Below are 19,021 nucleotides of genomic sequence, written 5' to 3'. Positions count from 1 at the left end.
TCCTCCCTTCACCCTATTCCCAGTGCTGGGTCTGGTTCGATGAGGCAGTCTGCTCAAAGACAATGCCCCAGGGTCATGGCAAACACCTGCGGTCCTACCTGTGCACTGTGGTGGGCAGAGGCCATTATCAGGTGAAGGATTTACTTCTACCGGAGTGGGAGCAATGTCTGATACAAAACACAAGTGGGAATGTTAGTCAACTGATGAGAAGTTTTCGTTCATTTTCTGGTTACACTCAATCCCACCTTTACTGCAGTCTGCCTTTGTTACTGGGAAAACTGATAAGAGGGTAGTTATTTCACGTCTTTCTGAGTAAGGGTTTAAACACCCAGATTCAAAGCACACATCCTGTGATGGTATAAATTAAAATCTTTCCTGAGATGAAGTCTGCTACTTGCATGATTTAGACTCATTGGGAAGAATATTACTGTTTGTATTAGGACACAGTTACAGAAGTATCTCAAAGGACATTAGGGTAAATGGGCATTTTTGCTCCATATGACTATTATAGCGTCTACTAGCATCCCTGCCATTGCCAATAATGGGGATAGCCCTCCCAATCCTTATAACCCCACCTCCAACCTATTTTTTTCCTACTGTACAGTCAGTAACTCAGCCAGAATGCCAAGTGCTAAGGGTATTCAAAAAACAACACACTGGCAGGCCATAAGAGAGGCTTTGTAGAATGCCCAGAATGTATGCAAGCACTGGACTTGGACTTGGTCTTGACTTGGCTGTAGAGAGGCCCCCTTGGTATGCTTCTGGGATCTTGTCTATATCTTGAGATATTCAGTCAGCCAAGTGACTCTTTGAGGACCAGGGGTCAAACTGTACTAGATTGGTAGAATTTCAACATCATTATCACTGATAGAAAGTGGGTAGGGAAAAGAGCAGGAATCTTACCAGTTGCAAAGACAAAAGCTGCAGCTGGGCTTGAGGTAGGAACTGTTGAAATAAGCAGGGTAAGAAAATTGTAATTAAATGCCATACTTGTCAATCAAGTCTACTTAGAAAATTAATGACTCCATACACAAATTGTGTCCTAATATATTCAGTTCTACTTTGTTCCTATTACATTCCCCTAGTCTCTGTTTCATAAAATTAAAGGAAATGAACAGTAGCAAGGTAGTACATGGGGCTGGAGCCAAGAGACCTGGCTCCTATGTCTGTGTAACAGAGTGTGTGACCCTGGATGAGTCCTGAATCTCCAAACTTCAGCCCCTGCATGGGAAGGTCTACCCTGCGGATCAGCCATGTCTGTGACCTGCTTTTAGAAATACAGATTCTTGGGGCTGAAGAGGTGGTTCAGTTGTTAAGAGCACTTACTGATCTTGAAGATGACCTGGGTTTGGTTCCCAGCACCTAAATGGTGGCTCACAAACATCAGTAACTCCATGTCTGGGAAATCTTATGTTCTCTTGTTATTTCTGCTAGCACCAGGCACACACATGGTGTATATGCATGCATGCAGGTGAAACATTCATGCACATAAAATAAAACAAAAAGAAGAAAAAAGAATGTAGACTCTTAGATGCAAATCTGCATTTTTAACAGAATCCCCAGCAAGTTTTGTGCACATCAAACTCTGAAAGACATGGAAAAGGAGGTGGCTACAGATCTGGACACACATGGTAGGGTCAGGAGCAAATGGGAAAGCCTGTGCTCATATGCAGGACAGTCCTCTCTGCTCAGCCTCAGCCAATTGCTGTCTCAATGAAATTCACATTACCATTGGGCACTTTGAGTTTTTTTCCTTTGGTCCAAGATAGAAATATTGGTCTAGAGGTGTAGCTAGGGGGTAAATAACTTGTACGAGGCCTGTATTTATATATACTTGTATTTGCCCCCTAGCATGGGGAAGAAGATGGATGTGTGGATTTTGATATAAAAGCCTCTGTTTTTAAAAGGTGGGGCTAATTAAGAATGAAGTAGCTTCATTTGCAGGAAAATGGGTGCAAGTGGGAAGATCCCATCTCAAGAAGACAGACGAGATCATGTTTTCCTTCGTTTATGGTTTGTGGGTTTTATATACATAACATCATGTCTGTTTGAATGGTGTGAAAGCAGAAATAACGCTGTCCAGGGGATGAAAAGGACTGATGGGAATAAAAAAAGGGAGTAAGAAAAGGGAGAGTGGACAGCAGGAGAGGGGATGTGTTTACACATAATGTGTATGAGTGTGGAAATGTCTTTATGTAATACATAACCATGTACACAGAGATATACAATGAGAACTATACACAAATTTGAAAAGGAGAAAAATGTGGCGCTAAAGCTAACTTCAACACTCATAGGCAAAGCTGGGCGACCTGAATTTCAACTCTTTTTTTTTTTTTGTTTTGTTTTTTTTTGTTTTTTGAGACAGGGTTTCTCTATATAGCTTTGCGCCTGTCTTTTCTGGAACTCGCCTTAGAGACCAGGCTGGCCTCAAACTCACAGAGATCTGCCTGCCTCTGCCTCCCAAGTGCTGGGATTAAAGGTGTGCACCGCCACCACCTGGCCTGAATTTCAACTCTTAAGTGGGTCAGTGGGCTCATGTGTTCTCCACTTGGGGCTTCTGGTCTCTGTGGTCTCTGAAGTTTCTTTCAGCCCTTGTAAAGTGCTGAGCCGCAATGGCATCACCCCTAATTTGTCCTGGCCTGGAACACTTGGGCACATCTCACAGGTCCAACACAAAGAAAGAAGTGGTTTAATTGTGTGATTTTCTTTCAAGGTTAATTTTTACCAAGCCTGGAAGATGGCTTTGTGATTTTGGAAATATGGATGACAGGCCATTTTCCTAAGAGTTTACAGTTCAGAGGGAACTCAGGTGGTATTTCTCCAACCTATTTAAGTATATGCTCATCAACATGAGCTCAGGTGCACATATGCAACCCCCCCCCCCACACACACACATGCATATTCACACACACATGAGAAAGGGAACAAAGTATACATACTGTATTGTAATTGAGGAAAGCACCCCAGTTTACTCCTTCAGTCAATAAATGAAGAAGCACCTTATGTTACTTTGATACGAATTTAGAGCACAGTTTCTCCTTTCATATATAACCCTTTAAGAGACAGAGTCTTGTGTAGCTCAAATTGTCCTCAAATTCAGTTGTAGCTGAGGAACTTCTGATCCTCCTGCCTCTACCTCCCAGGTGTTGGGCTTACAGGTGTGTGTGATTCCAAGCCCCTTGCTATGCTGGGGTCAAATCCAGGACTTTGTACTTGTCAGGCAAGCACCTTGTCAAGTGAGTACATCCCAGCTACAGCGAGTCATTTTATATGATGTACAAACTGGAACCTTAATTACAGGTAAGACAATCTACACATTAGAGGAAACAGAAAGAAAGAAATATTACCGGGTGACGTTGTCATTTCTCTGGCTGATGCTGAAATGGCAAAGCAGACAGAAACTTAGGAGGTCATTTTTATTTGAAAAGCGGATACATGAGATACATTAAAATCCCATACAGATGGCTTCTGGAGTGTGGAACTAAACCAAAAGACTGAGTTTGTTGTTTTGTTTTGTTTACATTTTTGTTCTTTATTATTTGTTCATTTGTCTGGTTTTTTTTTTTTTGTTTCGTTTTGTTTTGTTTTGCTAAGACTGAAATAAAAATAGGACTGTATGAAGACAGGAAGCTAGAAATGTTCATTGGCTAGGGGACAGTTTGTTCCTCTAGGACAGGTCATTGCACACTTCTCTTGTGCAATGAAGAGGATGTGTTTTTCAGGTGGCAAATTACTAGGCACCTTCCTCATTCAATCCTTAGACTGATAATGCTGACTTCTCATTTACACCAAACTAGGGTTGTAACACAATGCCGAGTTGTCTAAACACTGGCTGAAACAATTCCTTACAATAATAAAGCATATTATCACCCTAGATTCGCTCTTCATTCAAATTTGTTCAGATTCTATCATAGTTAACTGCATAAGTGATTGCAGCCCTCCTTATGAATACTCTTTTGTTCAGTAACTGCATCATTGGCACCTAGAGAGCTCTGCCTGGTTCAAGGAATACATATTAAACAAGCAGTCAACACAGAGACTCTTAACTGGTCCGGGTGCTGAGGATAAGTGATTATTACGTGCTCAGCTCTAAACTGGACATCTATAGCAACCCCCTCAAGGCTCAGGGAATGCTGAAGAAGTGGGGGGCAGAAAGGATGTAAGAGCTGGAGGATGGAGGGGGTGCCGTGTCTTCTGGGCATGATATGGCTGTGGCCCCCATGACTCACTGCATTTATGAATATCTGCACGAGGTGAAGCCAGCAACATCAGTCAATGTACCATGAGACAGATTAACAGGATTCAGTGGATTACAGAAAAAGAAAGCAGAAAAAACAGGACATGAAAGGAGGTAGGGAACATGTTAGGTGGGATCCAGGTATCCAGGGAAAGTAGGAAGAGGAAATTGGGGATTGATCAAGATACATTGATTGAAATTGTCAAAGGATAAATAAAATCTAAAAAGAAATATATATTAAATAAACAGATGAATGACTTCAATTCTCTTATCCTAGTTCTGTCCTATTTAAGAGATGCTTGGCCATGATTACTTTCATTTTGTCTTATTTTTTTTCTCTATTTTACTTTCTGTTGGGGTGGAGCAAAAGAAAACAATGCCTAAACCTTGCTGAATTAAACAGACAGATGGACAGACAGGAAGAAAGGAAGGAAGGAAGAAAGGAAGGAAGGAAGGAAGGGAGGAAGGAAGGAAGGAAGGAAGGAAGGAAGGAAGACAGAAAAACAGACAGACAGCAGGAAACCATCCCAAGTGAGAGGCCAAAAGGAAACAGTTTAAACTAAGCAAGAAAAACTGGATTGTGTTCATAAGAATTCTTAACACCAACACTAAAAGTCAGCTCCAGAGTTCAAAGCAGACAACATAAGGAAAACACCATTACTGCAGTGGTTAGTGGACAGAGCACCTGGAGAGCCCTTAAAGACAGTCCAGTCTGCAGGCTCTAAGGGGAGCTCATGGGTGTTGAGTCAAGCAGGGCACAGTGAGGGGGGCCAGGAGTGATGGGGGCTCCCAGAAGCAAGCGCAGGGTAGGCAGTGGGGCTGCACATTATGTACTACTGCCCCAGAAAGCCTTACAACATTGAGACAGGGCCTTGGGCATGATTAGTAGACCCCAACAGTCTCTAAATGTCCCCATGTTAATTTCCAAGATCCTCACCAAGAATCATTGACAAAGCCAGCAGCAGGTACCTGAGCAGATGACACTGGCGTCTTCATGGTGGCCACAGTTGTGGACAGACAAGCCTTGGTGGTGGCACTGGCCTAGCGAGGTCTCACTGCCCTGGCACTGCACGTCGTCCAAGAAGATGCTCCCCACGCCCTCTCCAAAGTGGCTATTCCCAAGGGCGCTGACACCCTCCCCACAGTCCAGCTGCAGGCATACCACATCGGCATCCTCGATTCCCCAAAGGTCATCGCAAACAGTGCCCCATGTGCCATTGTGGTAGACTTCCACTCTCCCTTCACACCGGTTCTTTCCATCCACCAACCTGATCATGAGCTGGCCTGGGGAAGACTCAGAGGTTAGTCGTGGAGTGATATGGGCATCATGGAGGGCTTTTCTTTAGTTCTGGACACAATCCCTCTGAATCTCAGAACTGTAGGAACTCTGGCCTCCTGCCTCTAGGACTACACTGAATTAATGATTCTAAATGCAGTGACTTGCTTTCCTTGCTAATTCTGATTTCTTATCTTCAGACCAAAAATATGTTAATGTTATTGCAATGATAATCATATCCTTGGATCCAAACCGCCAAATCCATAGGCATTGGATATGTCAAACTCATTTCTCCGCCCTTTTCTTGTTCCTGGGTGCAATTTCAAAGTGAAAATCCTCTAAGAAGCAGAATGAAGATATGCATATGAATAGCCTCCTCTCCGGCTTACTCCTATGCAATCCTGGGGAAGCAGAGCTCTCGGTAGCCAGTGATAGTGCAGGCTATAACCTTGGGGAGGTCCCTAGAAAGATCCAATAATTAGGAAGTAGTGAGAGAAGCCATGAGAGTATTACCAACTGAGGGAGCCACTTCTGCCGAAGCTGAGGCAACGCTAACAGCTGAAAGAGACAACGAGAAGCATTCACGTCAGTGGAGGAGGTTCATCTGATAAAATACCACAGGCCAAGTGTGCAGGAATCCTCCTCATGTCCATGTGATGGGGTGCACACACACATGTGGTTTGGTCATATGTTAAAGAGCCAGTCTATGCAAACAATGTCTCTGAGCCGCCTTCCTATCACCTGACTTGCTAATCCTCACTGAAAACATCATTTGACTTTACAGGCAGGTGGCATTTTAGGGATTTGTGGCCACAAAACAGGAAATGAGAGTTTTTTATTCCCTGGCCCCAGGAAACTAACTCTTCAGGTAGAAACAAAACAAGACAACCAGTGAACTGATAGAGTGGAGGAGACAACCTCTCCTCACCTTGATCTTCATACCATTTCCCCACTTCACCTCTGCCTGGCCCTCTAGCGGGTGGAGAATGAGTAGTCCTGGGCATTAGTGAGGCCTGGCAGTAGACAATTAATAACAAAACAGGGTGATAGAGTTTTTGGTTGAACCCAGGGCCTTGCGCTTGCTAGGCAAGCGCTCTACCACTGAGCTAAATCCCCAACCGAAGTTCTTTTGTTTAGTGGTAACCTAAACTTGTTCCTGGTGGCAAGAAAGTCCCAACACTAGCAATCAGCAATGAGGAGAGACTCCGTATAATCAAGCTGCCTGAAATTTCATCATGAGGACTTCGGAGTGATGCGCATAGAAGGACCATTCCCAGGAGTTAAAAACCACCCTACAGCAGGGCATCACTCGGGCTTCCGGGTATATTATTGCTTCTGCATGTAAAGTCTGGAACACAGGGTGTGACAATGGACAGTGGACCCTCATTTCCTGACACTAGGGTGACCAATGTTAGCTGTTGGAGTCCAAGGATGCTTGAGAGGCATGAGACTCTTGGTGCTAACGCCAGGGAAAGTTCACCTGAGCAGGGACCCTGAGCCCTTCTGTGTGGTTGTACCTGGTTTGTTGCTTGGTAGGAAAATGAAGTCCCAACAGAGATTAGGTACCTGAACAGATGGCTCCTGCATCCTCGTGGTGATCACAGTTGTGCACAGACAGGCCGAGGTGGCGGCAGTGCCCTAGGTTGGTCTCTGTGCCCAAGCATTTCACATCGTCTAGGAAGATGGGGCCAGAGCCATCGCCAAACAGACTGCTCCTGGGGGCCGCCAGGGCCACCCCACAGCCCAGTTGTTGACATACCACTTGGGCGGCCTGTATGCTCCAAAGATCATCACACACAGATCCCCAGGTCCCATTGAAGTAGACTTCTACTCGGCCCTCACACTGGCTTTTCCCATTGACCAGTCTCACCAGCTGCAGATCTGCAGGAGCCAAGGGACAAGTCAGTTGAGGGTCCTTCAGAGCTCAGAGAGAACAGCACATCCAGCTAGAGAATCCTACCCTGGGGTGCAACCTGCTGTTGGGGTAACAAGCACCTGTCTATGAAGGGCTGTGCTGACGTGGGAGACCTATATACACAAAGGAACACATACGACCACTTTCTGTACCGAAATTTAATGTGTTTCTGTCCATGCTGGGTTGTCATCCTGGGCAGTTTTGTTATGGGAATGGAGGCCACAGGCTAGCATTGAGGAAGATGTACCTCAAAAAAAGGCCACGCTTCCATAGAGCTGTTTCTCTTGTCCTCTTTTTACCCTTTCTTCTGAGATAAGAGTCTCACTAATTTTCTTAAGCTGTCTAGACCACATTCCCAGGCAGCTCTGGAACATGCAATCCTCCTGCCTTAGTCTCCATAGCGGCTGGGATCTCCAGGTCTTTGGCACTGTGTGCAGGGCTCACTGTTTTTAGGGTCCTTTTTCATAAAGCCGCTTTTCCAAAAACTGAAAACAATGAAGCTGCAGGCTGAGAGTCCAGGCTGTATTTCTAACCTGGTCACTTGAATCCAGAAAATGTTAAGTATCTATCAGAGGTACAGCGTCCCTGAGGCAAGGTGGGGAATTAACCAGGAAGAAGGCCCTCTGAACTAAAACAGATGAAGTCCATTCCCAGAGTCTGAACCCTCAGAACTGGGGTGGGCTCTTTTCAAGGGTTGACTAGGGCACAATGTGGAGCCTGGCTTTGAACATCAGGTTCTGCTGTTGAGATGGGTGGGTAAATTGGCTCTCTCCTTGAAAAGACCTCCATAAGAGAAGCTACATGTGACAAGCTCTAATGAACTTCTTTGCTATGTAGCACCAGATCCATAGGCCATGGAAATAATGGTGTGTGTGTGTGTGTGTGTGTGTGTGTGTGTGTGTGTGTGTACATGTGCATGTACACACTTGCACTTGCCTGTATAGGTTAGATTAGACGTCACCCCAGGTTCATAGGTTCATTCTTCAGGATGCCCTCTATTTTGTGTTTTGAGAATATTGGGTCTCCTATTTTTACCTGGAACTGCTTGATTTGGCTTGACTGGCTGACCAGCAATCCCCAGAGAGCTGCCTGTCTCCACTTGTCCCAAACTGGGATTGCAAGCATGTGCCACCATGCCTGGGCTCTGGAGACTGAACCAGGTCCTTCTGCTCCCATGGCTAGCACTTCACCTACTGGGCTGTCTTCTTGGCCTCCTGTGCTTCGTTTCTGTTAGTCACAAACAGCCTCAGAGCAAAGAATCACAGACTGTAAGAGTGAGGACATACCTATTGGATGGAAACCATGTGGATGTCCCTCAGGAGCTGAAGTAGCTGTACAGGTAAGAATGGGGAAGGGAGAGGCAGTCACCATAAATACATCCAAAGCAAATAAGTGAGTTTGTCTTTAAGCAACCCCGCTGAGTAGCTGATCAGATAATTTCCACTTAAAATGCGACAATGGCTCATGCATGTGTGTGCATTATCTAACATAAGAACGAGACATTAAGTTCATGTTGGGAATGTGAAGCTGTGGCCTCACAGCAGGGTCTCACTGTCAGGTCACCAGCTTCATCCCAGGTCCCGAGCGTAGGCTGCAGATCGAGAAGGAGTCCCTACCCCCAGGTTCATCTGCCTCTAGGACCACCTGCCCTTCTTGGCCTCCCAAGGCCTCTGTTGCATGAACATCTATTTTGGGTCAAAAACTGGTATTATGGTTTCCTGCTGAAATGTGGCATTTATATGCAGAAAGGATGGCACACCAATACGTTAACATCCAGAATGCCTTTTCTCTGGGTGTATGGCAGGCTCCAGAGACCAGGGGACAGCAGTCTAGATCTCAGGGAATTGTAAGAAAAGGAAAAGAAAAGAAAGAAAACTCAGAAGAGAGACCCAGTGTGGTAACCTTTAGTCAGTGGGCAAGAAATACAGTATTCATGAACCAGAGATACCTGGATGTCCAGCAGCTGCAGAATCTACAGAAAGAAAGGAAACATGAGATGGTTGATATTAGAAACCACAATGGTGAAGTGGCCTCAAGGACATGGCCTTTGTTTAATTGCAACTGAAGGAAGCTGGGTGTGAGCAATTCTTCTTAAGCATCCAAGGCTGCCCCCCTCTGCTGTGGGCTTTCACTTGCCTAAAAACCCAGGCACATGATTCTGATAGAATTAATCTTAGTAACACAAATTACAACAGCTAGCAATTTTGTGTAATTTAGGGTTTCTTAGATGCCTGGTTAAGCATCGCATGTGGGTTGTCTTGTCAATGCCTACCAACTCTATGAGGCTAGCACTATTATTTTCTTTATTGTAGGGCCGATTAATCTCTTCAGACCCTCAATTTGAAAATAGTCACTCGAAGTATTGTAAGCATAGTTTTCAGTGTTGGCAAAGAAACCCACCACTCGGCCCATGAAGGCAGACTCGAAGTGTGCCAGCATTCAGGCTTGGCTTGGGGAGTTCCACAGCTGGGCTAAGATGGGCCTTCTCTCACCTGCGCAGATGACACCAGCATCTTCCTGGTGCCCACAGTTGTGAGTGAGCCAGTCGCTGTGAGGGCACTGTGCCAGGGAAGACTCCTTTCCTGTGCAGTTGACATCATCAAGGAGGATGCTGCCTGACCCAGGGCTAAAACTGGTGCCTGGCAGGGCAGATACAGCTGGACCACAGCCAACCTGTCTGCAGACCACGTGGGCATCCTCTATGGACCAGCTGTCATCACACACGGTACCCCAGGTGTCAGCATAGTACACCTCAACTCGGCCCTCACACCTGCTTGTCCCATTCACGAGCCGCAGATCCAGACCTTGGTGGGATCCAAGAAAATCCCCTTGAGGGCTCATTCTCAAAGACTGCCAGAAATAGCAGCTATTTCCTGGGAGTCACACATTGACTGTCAAGGATGGCAGACCAACTTCCTTTTATTTTCAATTTGAATCAATTCAATTCTTGTCCTTGGTACCATTCCATGTGTTTTCAAGATATTGTTTGGTAAAGAAATTATTGTTCCTTGGCCAGCTGGACCAGGAACTTGTCCTGGGGTCCTCTTACTGCAAGTTGCAAATCTTAGTTTCTGGTACTCACAAAGTTTGTTTATTTTTATTTATTTGTCATGAAGAGCTGTGCTAACTGGTGTGTGTGTGTGTGTGTGTGTGTGTGTGTGTGTGTGTGTGTGTGTGTGTCTGTGTGTGTGTCTGTGTGTCTGTGTGTCTGTGTGTCTGTGTGTCTGTGTGTCTGTGCATGTATACACTAATTAAGGGGTGATAGCAGCAGATGCCAGGATCAGGAGTGTGCCATGTATAGAGGTATTCTAGGGAATGAGAAGGGCAGGCACTGCCTGCTGATGCCCATTGTCAAAGGCTGTTGTGTCAGAAGAGAATAAAAGGTCATATGACAGCCAAGGTCAGTTCCTAGGTAGAGCTGGGTAGGGACAGCAAGGCGTCCTGGGCCTTAACAGGAGCCAGTTTCCATACCAACCCCCTGCAAATAATCCTTGTTTCTTGCAGTATTTTTTAGTCCCAGACTTTCTAGATGGGCCAGGCATTCCCTGTCTCCTTCCAGTAGCAGCCATCAACAGGACCAGCCTGAGCTGGGAAGGAGGGTGGGACTAGACAGTGTCTTCAGCAGGGATGCTTCTCCTCCAGCAATGCTGGATTCTGGACTTAAACACTACAAAGGAAAGGTGACTGAGGAGTGGAAAAAAGGTTACCTGTTGATGCAGACACCTCTGGCTGCTTTACCAATGATGCTAAAGATGGATAGAAAACAAAAGAAGAAAATTATACCACATCTTTGTTAAGTGTCAAGAATCTTCAACTCTTGGTCAATTTCTAGGGAGCGCTCCACCTTCGAGGCTATCTATAGATAGCTTCTAATCACATCCCTTCCAGTACATTTCTCTGTAAGGAGTAATCCTTTCATTCCTCAGTCAACATGTACACAGTGAATACAAACTACTTTAGAAGCCCAAGAAAATCAGAGCCTGGGAGTTAACAGATTTTTTTTTAATACAGTTTAAAAACAACAAAGTATCCTTTGAAGACCTCTGGCACCAGAATAACCCAAGCTGATGCTTCCTCTAACGGCTTGAGGTCTTTCTTTCTCCCAGCTCTTCTCTGCATGTTGAACTTTGCTCTTAAAGACCTGTCCTGAAGAGCAGCTAATAGAATTTGAAATGTGGTAACTATTGGGCCCCAAAGAGCCAGGAGCAAATGTAAAAGTTAATGCTTTTGGCTTCTTTGTTCTTAGTTCTGCTGGGAAGAAAGCAGTATAGAGAGGGAAATGCTTACAGTGCTCTGGCCTTGGGAACCAGAAGATATGGCTAATATCTACATAGCATATTCTGTCGCATGCCAGGCACTGTGCCAACCCCTCCCTCATACTAGGAAAGTCACCCAATCCCAACATATCCTGAGGATGCAAATGCCACCATCCAACCTCGTCCCTCCAATCCCCATCCAGAGGAGGAAACAGAGACTTGAAATAGTTCAGGGATTTGCTAGATTTATTGATGATGAAGACAGTGTGTTTGGCCCCTAACCACTACCCTACTTCCCAGTGTAACTCTGCCAACACAGGTTAGAGCCAACCAGTCAAGAACAACTGACATTACCTGAAATTGGATCACTCATGGGAAATGACGGTGCTGGATGAGACAGAGAGGCTAGGAAAGACACAAGCAGAGTCAGAGGAGTCACCAAGTCACCTCTCTTCATCCTTTAAAATCCCACAGGTAAGCCTGCTTATTTAAATTATTTGCTTGGGGAGGAACCAAAGCCAGATGTATCCCACCTGAGCATCTAAGAGTGACCCCAAGTCACCACCTGAGCTTCGGGATTCCTAGGTCCATTCTGTCATGATAATGGATACTAGAATATAATTTATTTCCTTTGCAGATAGTCACCTATATGAAGCATCTGTCTTACCAGTCAGTTTGGTTTGTAATTCTTATTTTTAATGAATTAAATGTCGATTAATTACACACAAGATCCCATGTAGTCCAGGCTAGCCTCGAACTTGCTGTCAGTTTTCTGTGTAGCTGTCATGTGGGTTCTAGGAACTGAACCTTAATCCTCTAGGAGAGCAGCCAATGTTCTTCAGCATCTGGTCATATGCAGGCCCTATTAATTTTTTTTAAAGATTTCTGCTTCTGATAATGATTTCATTGTCACTGTGTATGGTGGTTTGAGCCAGAATGGTTCTCAGAGGCTCATATATTTGAGTGCTTGTTCCCCAGCTGGTGGAACTGTTTGGGAAGGATTAGGAGGTGTGGCCTTGTTGAAGGAGGTGTGTCCCTAGGGACAGGCTTTGACGTTTCAAAAGCCTAAGGAATTCCCAATTAGCTCAATCTGCTTCTCTGGGTGGATCAGGATGTGAGCTCTCAGCTACTGCACCAGCACCATGCCTGCCTGCCACCATGCTCCTCATAATGGTCATGGACTCTAACCCTCTAGAAGCATGAGCCCCAAATAAAATGCTTTCTTGTATAAGTTGTCTTCGTTGTGCATGCTTTATCACATCAATAGAAGAGTAACCAAGAAACTGTGCTGGTGTTTAAACGTGGTCCAGCCACAGCATGTGGCCCAGGCTCTCTGTTTAAGCTGACAAAAGTCTGAAACTTCCTTGGAAAAGGAACTCACATAAACCAAGAGTCAGCTTAAAGGAAATGGTTATGAAAATCACACCTTGAGTAGCAGGTGGGTATGCTGGAACAGTGGCCTGGGTGGGGACTGTCCTAAATTCCCTTCCTGCTTTATGTGTGGTGGGACTGGAGGCTCCCAGAAGTGGAAAGTCACAAACCCATCAGAACGCAGCCCACCTGAGCAGGTGACACCAGCATCCTCATGGTGGCCACAGTTGTGGGCAAACCAGCCACTGTGCAGACACTGCCACAGTCTGGCTTCTGTTCCCATACACTCCACATCATCCAGGACAATGGGGCCTAGGCCTCGCTCAAAATGTGCTCGGCCAACGGCTGCCACAGCTCCACCACAGCCCAGCTGCCGGCACACCACCTGGGCATCTCTCAGGTCCCAGCTGTCATCACACACTGTGCCCCAGCTGCTGTTGTAGTAGAGTTCCACACGGCCTTCACATGGGTGGCTGCCATTGGCCAGTCTGAGTGCCACATCTGGAAAAGCAGACAAGCAGGGTCACCACTCTGAAGCTCCCCTTTGTTGATGAGCACTCAAAGGTAAGGAGGACATATTCTCTGCCTTGGCTAGCTTTGAGGACTCAGTCTTCACATTGGGGAGGGCATCTTATGAGTTAAAGCTGGCTGCTGATCACCTTGGGTTTGATACAAATGTGATATTTGATCCCAGGGATGTTTTTTTGAACACCCCAACACACACACACACACCCAGGGTTAATTATATATTCCACAGAACCCAAAGAAGACTCTCAATAGCCTTTTATAAAGTGACAGTATTGAGCATGTAAATAAACACTGTTGCTCTACCATTTGCGAACTCATTATTAACATAGTTTTGAATAAAACAGGTTCTAACATGGGGCTGGCTGAGTCCCCTTTCTCCAAACAGTTCATGGACCTCTAACCTCAGAAGACGTGTGCATCTAAGTCCAGAGAAATGTGCTCAGCAAGAATTCTCTCCAACTTACATCTCAGGAGCTGTAACTGACAAGAAGCTAGGGAACCACTCTCAAATCTCTAGCACCCAGTTGACTGAATGTCCATCTGAGTTCAGTGCCACTACCAAGCAGGACCAGCGGCTGAAATGATGAAAGGACCTACCTCTGTCTTTCTCATCTTGCAACAGAGACTCATAAGATGCATAGAATCCAATGTTGGTGACAATGTCATCACTGTGGAACACCACACTCATGTGGCTTGAAGAAGAGGTAAATACTGGGATTGTTTCTGAGCAGAATCTCCCCAGTGAAAATGATTCACTCTGTGGGCCATCAAAGATCTCAATGAAGTCGTAAGGGCAGCCAAAGAAGTTCTCCATCCTGTGGACAAGATGGCATCATCCAAGCTCCTTTCTGTGGCCCTTTTCTCCAGAAGTGACTTCCCAGATGGTTGCAGCAAGGATCAGGCAAAGCTACTGCAAACCCAAACCTCTTCCCATAGGTTGGAAGAAAAGCTTGACCCCACTGATGTGGCCAAAGGTACCTTTCTATTTCTAATTTTTTTTTAGTTTTATATTGAAAGAATTTTCACACAATATGTTCTGCTCACATTTTCCCCTCACAGCTACTCCCCACTCACCCAACTCCATGCCCTTTCTTTCTCTCTTTAAATGACAAACAAGCAAACAACAAACAAGAAACACACATACACACACACACACACACACACACACACACACACACACACACACACACACCACCCACAAAATGGAACTCAAAACATACAAGCAAAACACCAATCATACAAAAGAAATTCCCAAACAAAGCAATTTGAGACAAAAAAAGTCTACAAAAATACCATTAAATTCATTTTCTTGTAATTTGTCAAAAGTTTTAATTCAGTTGGGCGGCTTTTAAACCCAGCACTCGGGAGGCAGAACCAGGTGGGTCTCTGTGATTTGAGGTCAGCCTGGTCTACAAAGTGAGATCCAGGACAGGCACCAAAACTGCACAGAAGAACCCTGTCTCAAAAAACCAAAACAAAACAAAAAAGTTTAATTCAATAATATCTTTTCAACATGTGCTCTAAGCTTGTGGAACATAATTTAAATGATAATGATGGCTTTTAGTAAGAAGGAAAACCCCCTGCCCACTGATCCCCACACTCTATTCCGCTTCCCAGAAGCAGGTCTTTTTCCTTCCACTGGTAGCTTGCACACGAATGGTGGCAGATTGGGCACTTGTCCATCGTGTTCCTGCATCTCATTCTGTAGCAATAGTCATTTATTCTGTGACAGTAACATGCGCTGTACCAAAATCCGTTTAGTGGATCTCCTGCAGATGGGCAAGTGGGTTAACCCCAATCACTGTCTCTCTGTGCAAGCTCCTTGTTCTCATAGGCCTTAAATTTCTGGGGTTTGTGTACTTACAGTTTTGATCAATATTACAAGGCACTTCAGGGCACAGCCCATTTGGGAGTTTAGCCTTTTAATATTTTATGTAATATTTATACATGCATGTACCATGCTCATCCAGACCTCCCCAATTCCTTCCTTTCCAATTCCTCCCCACTTTCCCTCCCAACTTTGCATGATGTCTCTCTCTATCTTTTTTAAATTTTAGTTATTTTTACCCATTTTTTAATTTTGAGACAGGTCTCACACGGTAGCCCTCGCTGGCCTTGAACTCACAGAGATCTGCCTGCCTTTGCCTCTTGAATGCTGGGATAAAAGGCGTGTGCCACCACATCCATTTTCATTTTAAATTTGCTACTCACTGGATCCATTTAGTGCTTTCTGTACGTGCATGGGTATGGGACCTTCTACAGGAGCAAGGGCAGCCTCTCAGGGCCGGCATCCCTGAAGAAAAGTGGTTCTCACTTTCCCAGTGACCATCAGTTGTCAACAGCTTCTCAGTCAGGGGTGGGACTTCCTGAGCCCCTCCTGGTGTATGCTGGGATTTTGGCTGGCTTGATGCTATGCAGGTCTCGTGAGTGGGTTTCGTCTGTTATGAGTTCATGTGTGCCACTGCATTGCTATGTCTGGCAAAGAGGCAGTAAAGCCCATGTGTGCACAGCCAACTGATGGCAACTGTAAAGCAGAAATAATACTCACTTGACCACTTCAAAGGTGAGTCTGATGTGAGCACTAGTATCCACTCGTATGTCCCAGGCACAGACCACATTGGTGGGATATTTTTTAGGATACCAAGGACTGGAGAAGGAGCCTGAACTATTTGTGAGCAAACCACCACATTGGAAATTTTCATCTGTAAAAAAGTGAGGAAATCCCATGAGGAGACACCAACCTCTGATGCTTCTTTGTTTTGTTTTATTTTTAGCAAGGTTAAGAGGAGATATACATTGAAAGCAGAAGTAAAGAAAACAAGCTGAGTGTATGGGGTGCACGTCTATAATCCTAGCACTGGGAAGGCTGAGACAGGATCTCAAATATGAAGCCAGTATGAGCTGTAGATTTTGAAGAAAGACAAGTATAACAACAAAAAGAAATAATGAAAACTTATGCTAGGGCTGCCTTTTCTTTTTTGTTTTGGTGCTTTTTAAAAAATCATCAGTGTGTGTGTGTGTGTGTGTGTGTGTGTGTGTGTGTGTGTGTGTGTGTGTGCCTATGGAGGACAGAAGATGGCACTGGATCCCTTGGAACTGGGGTTACAAGAGGTTGTAAGCTACCTGATGTGGGTGTTGAGAATAGAAGTGAGGTCCTTTGCAAGAACAGCAAGTACTCTCTTAACTGATGAGCCATGCCGTCAGCCAGAAGAAAAAACAACAATCTTTTTTGAGACAGGGCTCAAGTGGCTGAAGATGACTATATAGCTGGGGATGACCTTGAACTCCTGAGATCATCCAGCCTCCACCTCCTGAATGCTGGAATTATAGGCATGTACCATCATGACTTGTTTTATGAAATGCTAGGGACTGAGTCCTGTGTGCTAGACAAGCTCTCTTCCAACTGTGCTATACCCCCAGCCTCAGCATCAGTCTTTTGACAGATGAAGATCGTTCCCTTTGTGATGGGGAAATGATAGCAGCTAGAACTGAATGGGCCTTATGAACGCAGGTGTCCGGGTAGGTTTACATGTGCAAACCCAGTAAGCTGTGCCATAGAACAGTGATTCTCAACCTGTGGTTTTCGACCCTCACAGGGGTCACATATCAGGTATCCTGCATGTCAGATATTTATGATTCATAACAATAGCAAAATTACAGTTTTGAGGTAGCAACAAAATAATGTTATGGTTTGGGGTCACCACAACATGAGGAACTGTATTAAAGGGTGGCAATGTTAGGAAGATTGAGGCTCTCCAATTGACTTTATTAAAAGAAATAATTGGGAGGCTGTTAAACTGATTCAACATCTTAGTTCCTACATAAAGCAAACCAAAGTCAACTCAGTACAGATTGTCATAACCAGTTAGAAACTGCCAACTCACCCCTAACTAGGAACTTCCCACTCTATGATCCAAAGGAAGACATTGGCACACTTTCACCGAGCAAACCTTGGCCTTGCCTCCAACTGTGTCCTATCAAAGCCCGTCCTCTTGGTGACACCCCAAATGACCCCAGCTTGCAGCTGCTCAATTCAAAATGGCTATCTGCTCAAAATAAATCCTTTAAAGTTCTAAGGCACCAAAGCTTATCTTTTAATAATTATATACAAGTTGGAGCTGAAATCAAAACCAAGATTAACTCTCCAGTTAGTACCCAACTCTTGGATTTGGTTTGAGATAGCCATAGACTCCTATGTAGCAGCTTCTCACATACAAGAAGAAGAAAGGGCATCAACCAGATACAGGATGAGTTAAAGTGCAAAGAGAAACACATACAAGAGGAGCTATATAGTACCTGTCATGATGTCACCAGCGGAGTCTATGAAAATACACAGAAAAAAAGTCATGATCAAGAATTTGCATCTATATTTAATTTTTTTTTCTTAAAATACTGAAGACTATTGACCTTCAAAATCAACCATTCCCCTGCACTCAATGAACAGAGATGGCTTTGACTCTCGGGAGCTTGCACATTTGTACCTCAAGAATATGGAGGGGGTCACTGCAGACAACCTGGAATTTCTGGTTCCTTGCTCCATCTAGACCCTCATGACATGATCATCACTGCCAGCACTTGCTCCTCTCTCTACTGAACCAGTAGGCATGAGATTTCATCTCTGGTGGATCTGAACCCTTCCCTTATTCTCTCTTATCTTCTCACCCTCACACCTCTGCAGCAATCAGGTCCCACCATCTTCCCAACTGTAATAGGCGTTAGTGCCTTTGTTCATTAGAAATCAGAGTATCTAATCGGGCCATCCTCTCTAGCCCCAGAACTCCAGTGGTAGCTGGGATGCTCACCCATGAGGGCCCTGGCAACTGAGTAGGTGTATTGACAGACAGTACCTGCTGGTCCTCGGCTTGGTGTTTCATCAGCACCTATTCAAAGTCAAATGTGAGGGTGAGAGACAGATTAAATCAGGTGGTCACATGACTTCCTATAAATATCAGGCTCTTGGTTTAGGATCAGACATGCTCTGTTTGGGCCATTGGAAAAGTAGAAGTAAAACTCATCCAGGCCAGTAAAGGAGTCAAGTGAGCTGGAGTGAGGGAGCACACTACACCCTTGTAGTTCAGGTACAGCATGATGTTCGTTTGATTTGGGCCAGTCACTGGGCCAACAGAGCGTCTGTAACATAGATGAGCTCAGTTTTTAACCCAGGACCTCAGCCAGGCAATACTTAGAACATGGCCCTGCATGTGATATTGGATATGCCTTTGAGGGTCTGACACTGCGGTCTCTACTTTCCTGGAAGCTATGGGTATGAACTGAAAATTCAGATGTGCTGGTTGTAGAACAGTTTGGCATTCACAGAACATTTGGTGGTTACTGGGTTGTTACTAGCACCCAGGCATGCCAGAACAGGTATAAGATGTCTGCTAATATTGACCATTTATATAGCTGCTATTTTGAGCACTTTACAGGTGCCAGAATCT

At 44.9% G+C, this 19,021-nt stretch overlaps 1 protein-coding gene across 1 annotated transcript in view; it reads right to left on the bottom strand.

The window, feature by feature from the left end:
• The window catches only part of LOC118577397 (deleted in malignant brain tumors 1 protein-like), a 111,921-nt gene that overhangs the window by 29,228 nt on the left and 63,672 nt on the right, over positions 1-19,021 (bottom strand). The window contains exons 28-43 of the mRNA XM_036177545.1: positions 18,431-18,463; positions 16,132-16,285; positions 14,181-14,398; positions 13,245-13,556; positions 12,039-12,089; positions 11,136-11,174; positions 9,921-10,232; positions 9,377-9,400; positions 8,715-8,759; positions 7,080-7,394; positions 6,027-6,071; positions 5,207-5,521; positions 3,329-3,377; positions 2,405-2,421; positions 904-945; positions 99-167 (exon numbers count right to left, since the gene is read on the bottom strand). Of these exons, the coding sequence (XP_036033438.1) occupies positions 99-167; positions 904-945; positions 2,405-2,421; positions 3,329-3,377; positions 5,207-5,521; positions 6,027-6,071; positions 7,080-7,394; positions 8,715-8,759; positions 9,377-9,400; positions 9,921-10,232; positions 11,136-11,174; positions 12,039-12,089; positions 13,245-13,556; positions 14,181-14,398; positions 16,132-16,285; positions 18,431-18,463 (2,040 nt within the window). The remainder of the gene's footprint in view (positions 1-98; positions 168-903; positions 946-2,404; positions 2,422-3,328; positions 3,378-5,206; positions 5,522-6,026; positions 6,072-7,079; positions 7,395-8,714; positions 8,760-9,376; positions 9,401-9,920; positions 10,233-11,135; positions 11,175-12,038; positions 12,090-13,244; positions 13,557-14,180; positions 14,399-16,131; positions 16,286-18,430; positions 18,464-19,021) is intronic.

Source organism: Onychomys torridus, chromosome 1 (genome assembly GCF_903995425.1).
Source record: "Onychomys torridus chromosome 1, mOncTor1.1, whole genome shotgun sequence".
Classification (NCBI taxonomy): domain Eukaryota; kingdom Metazoa; phylum Chordata; class Mammalia; order Rodentia; family Cricetidae; genus Onychomys; species Onychomys torridus.
The sequence above is the reverse complement of the archived record's forward strand: the minus strand, read 5'-3'. Positions and strand labels throughout refer to the sequence as shown.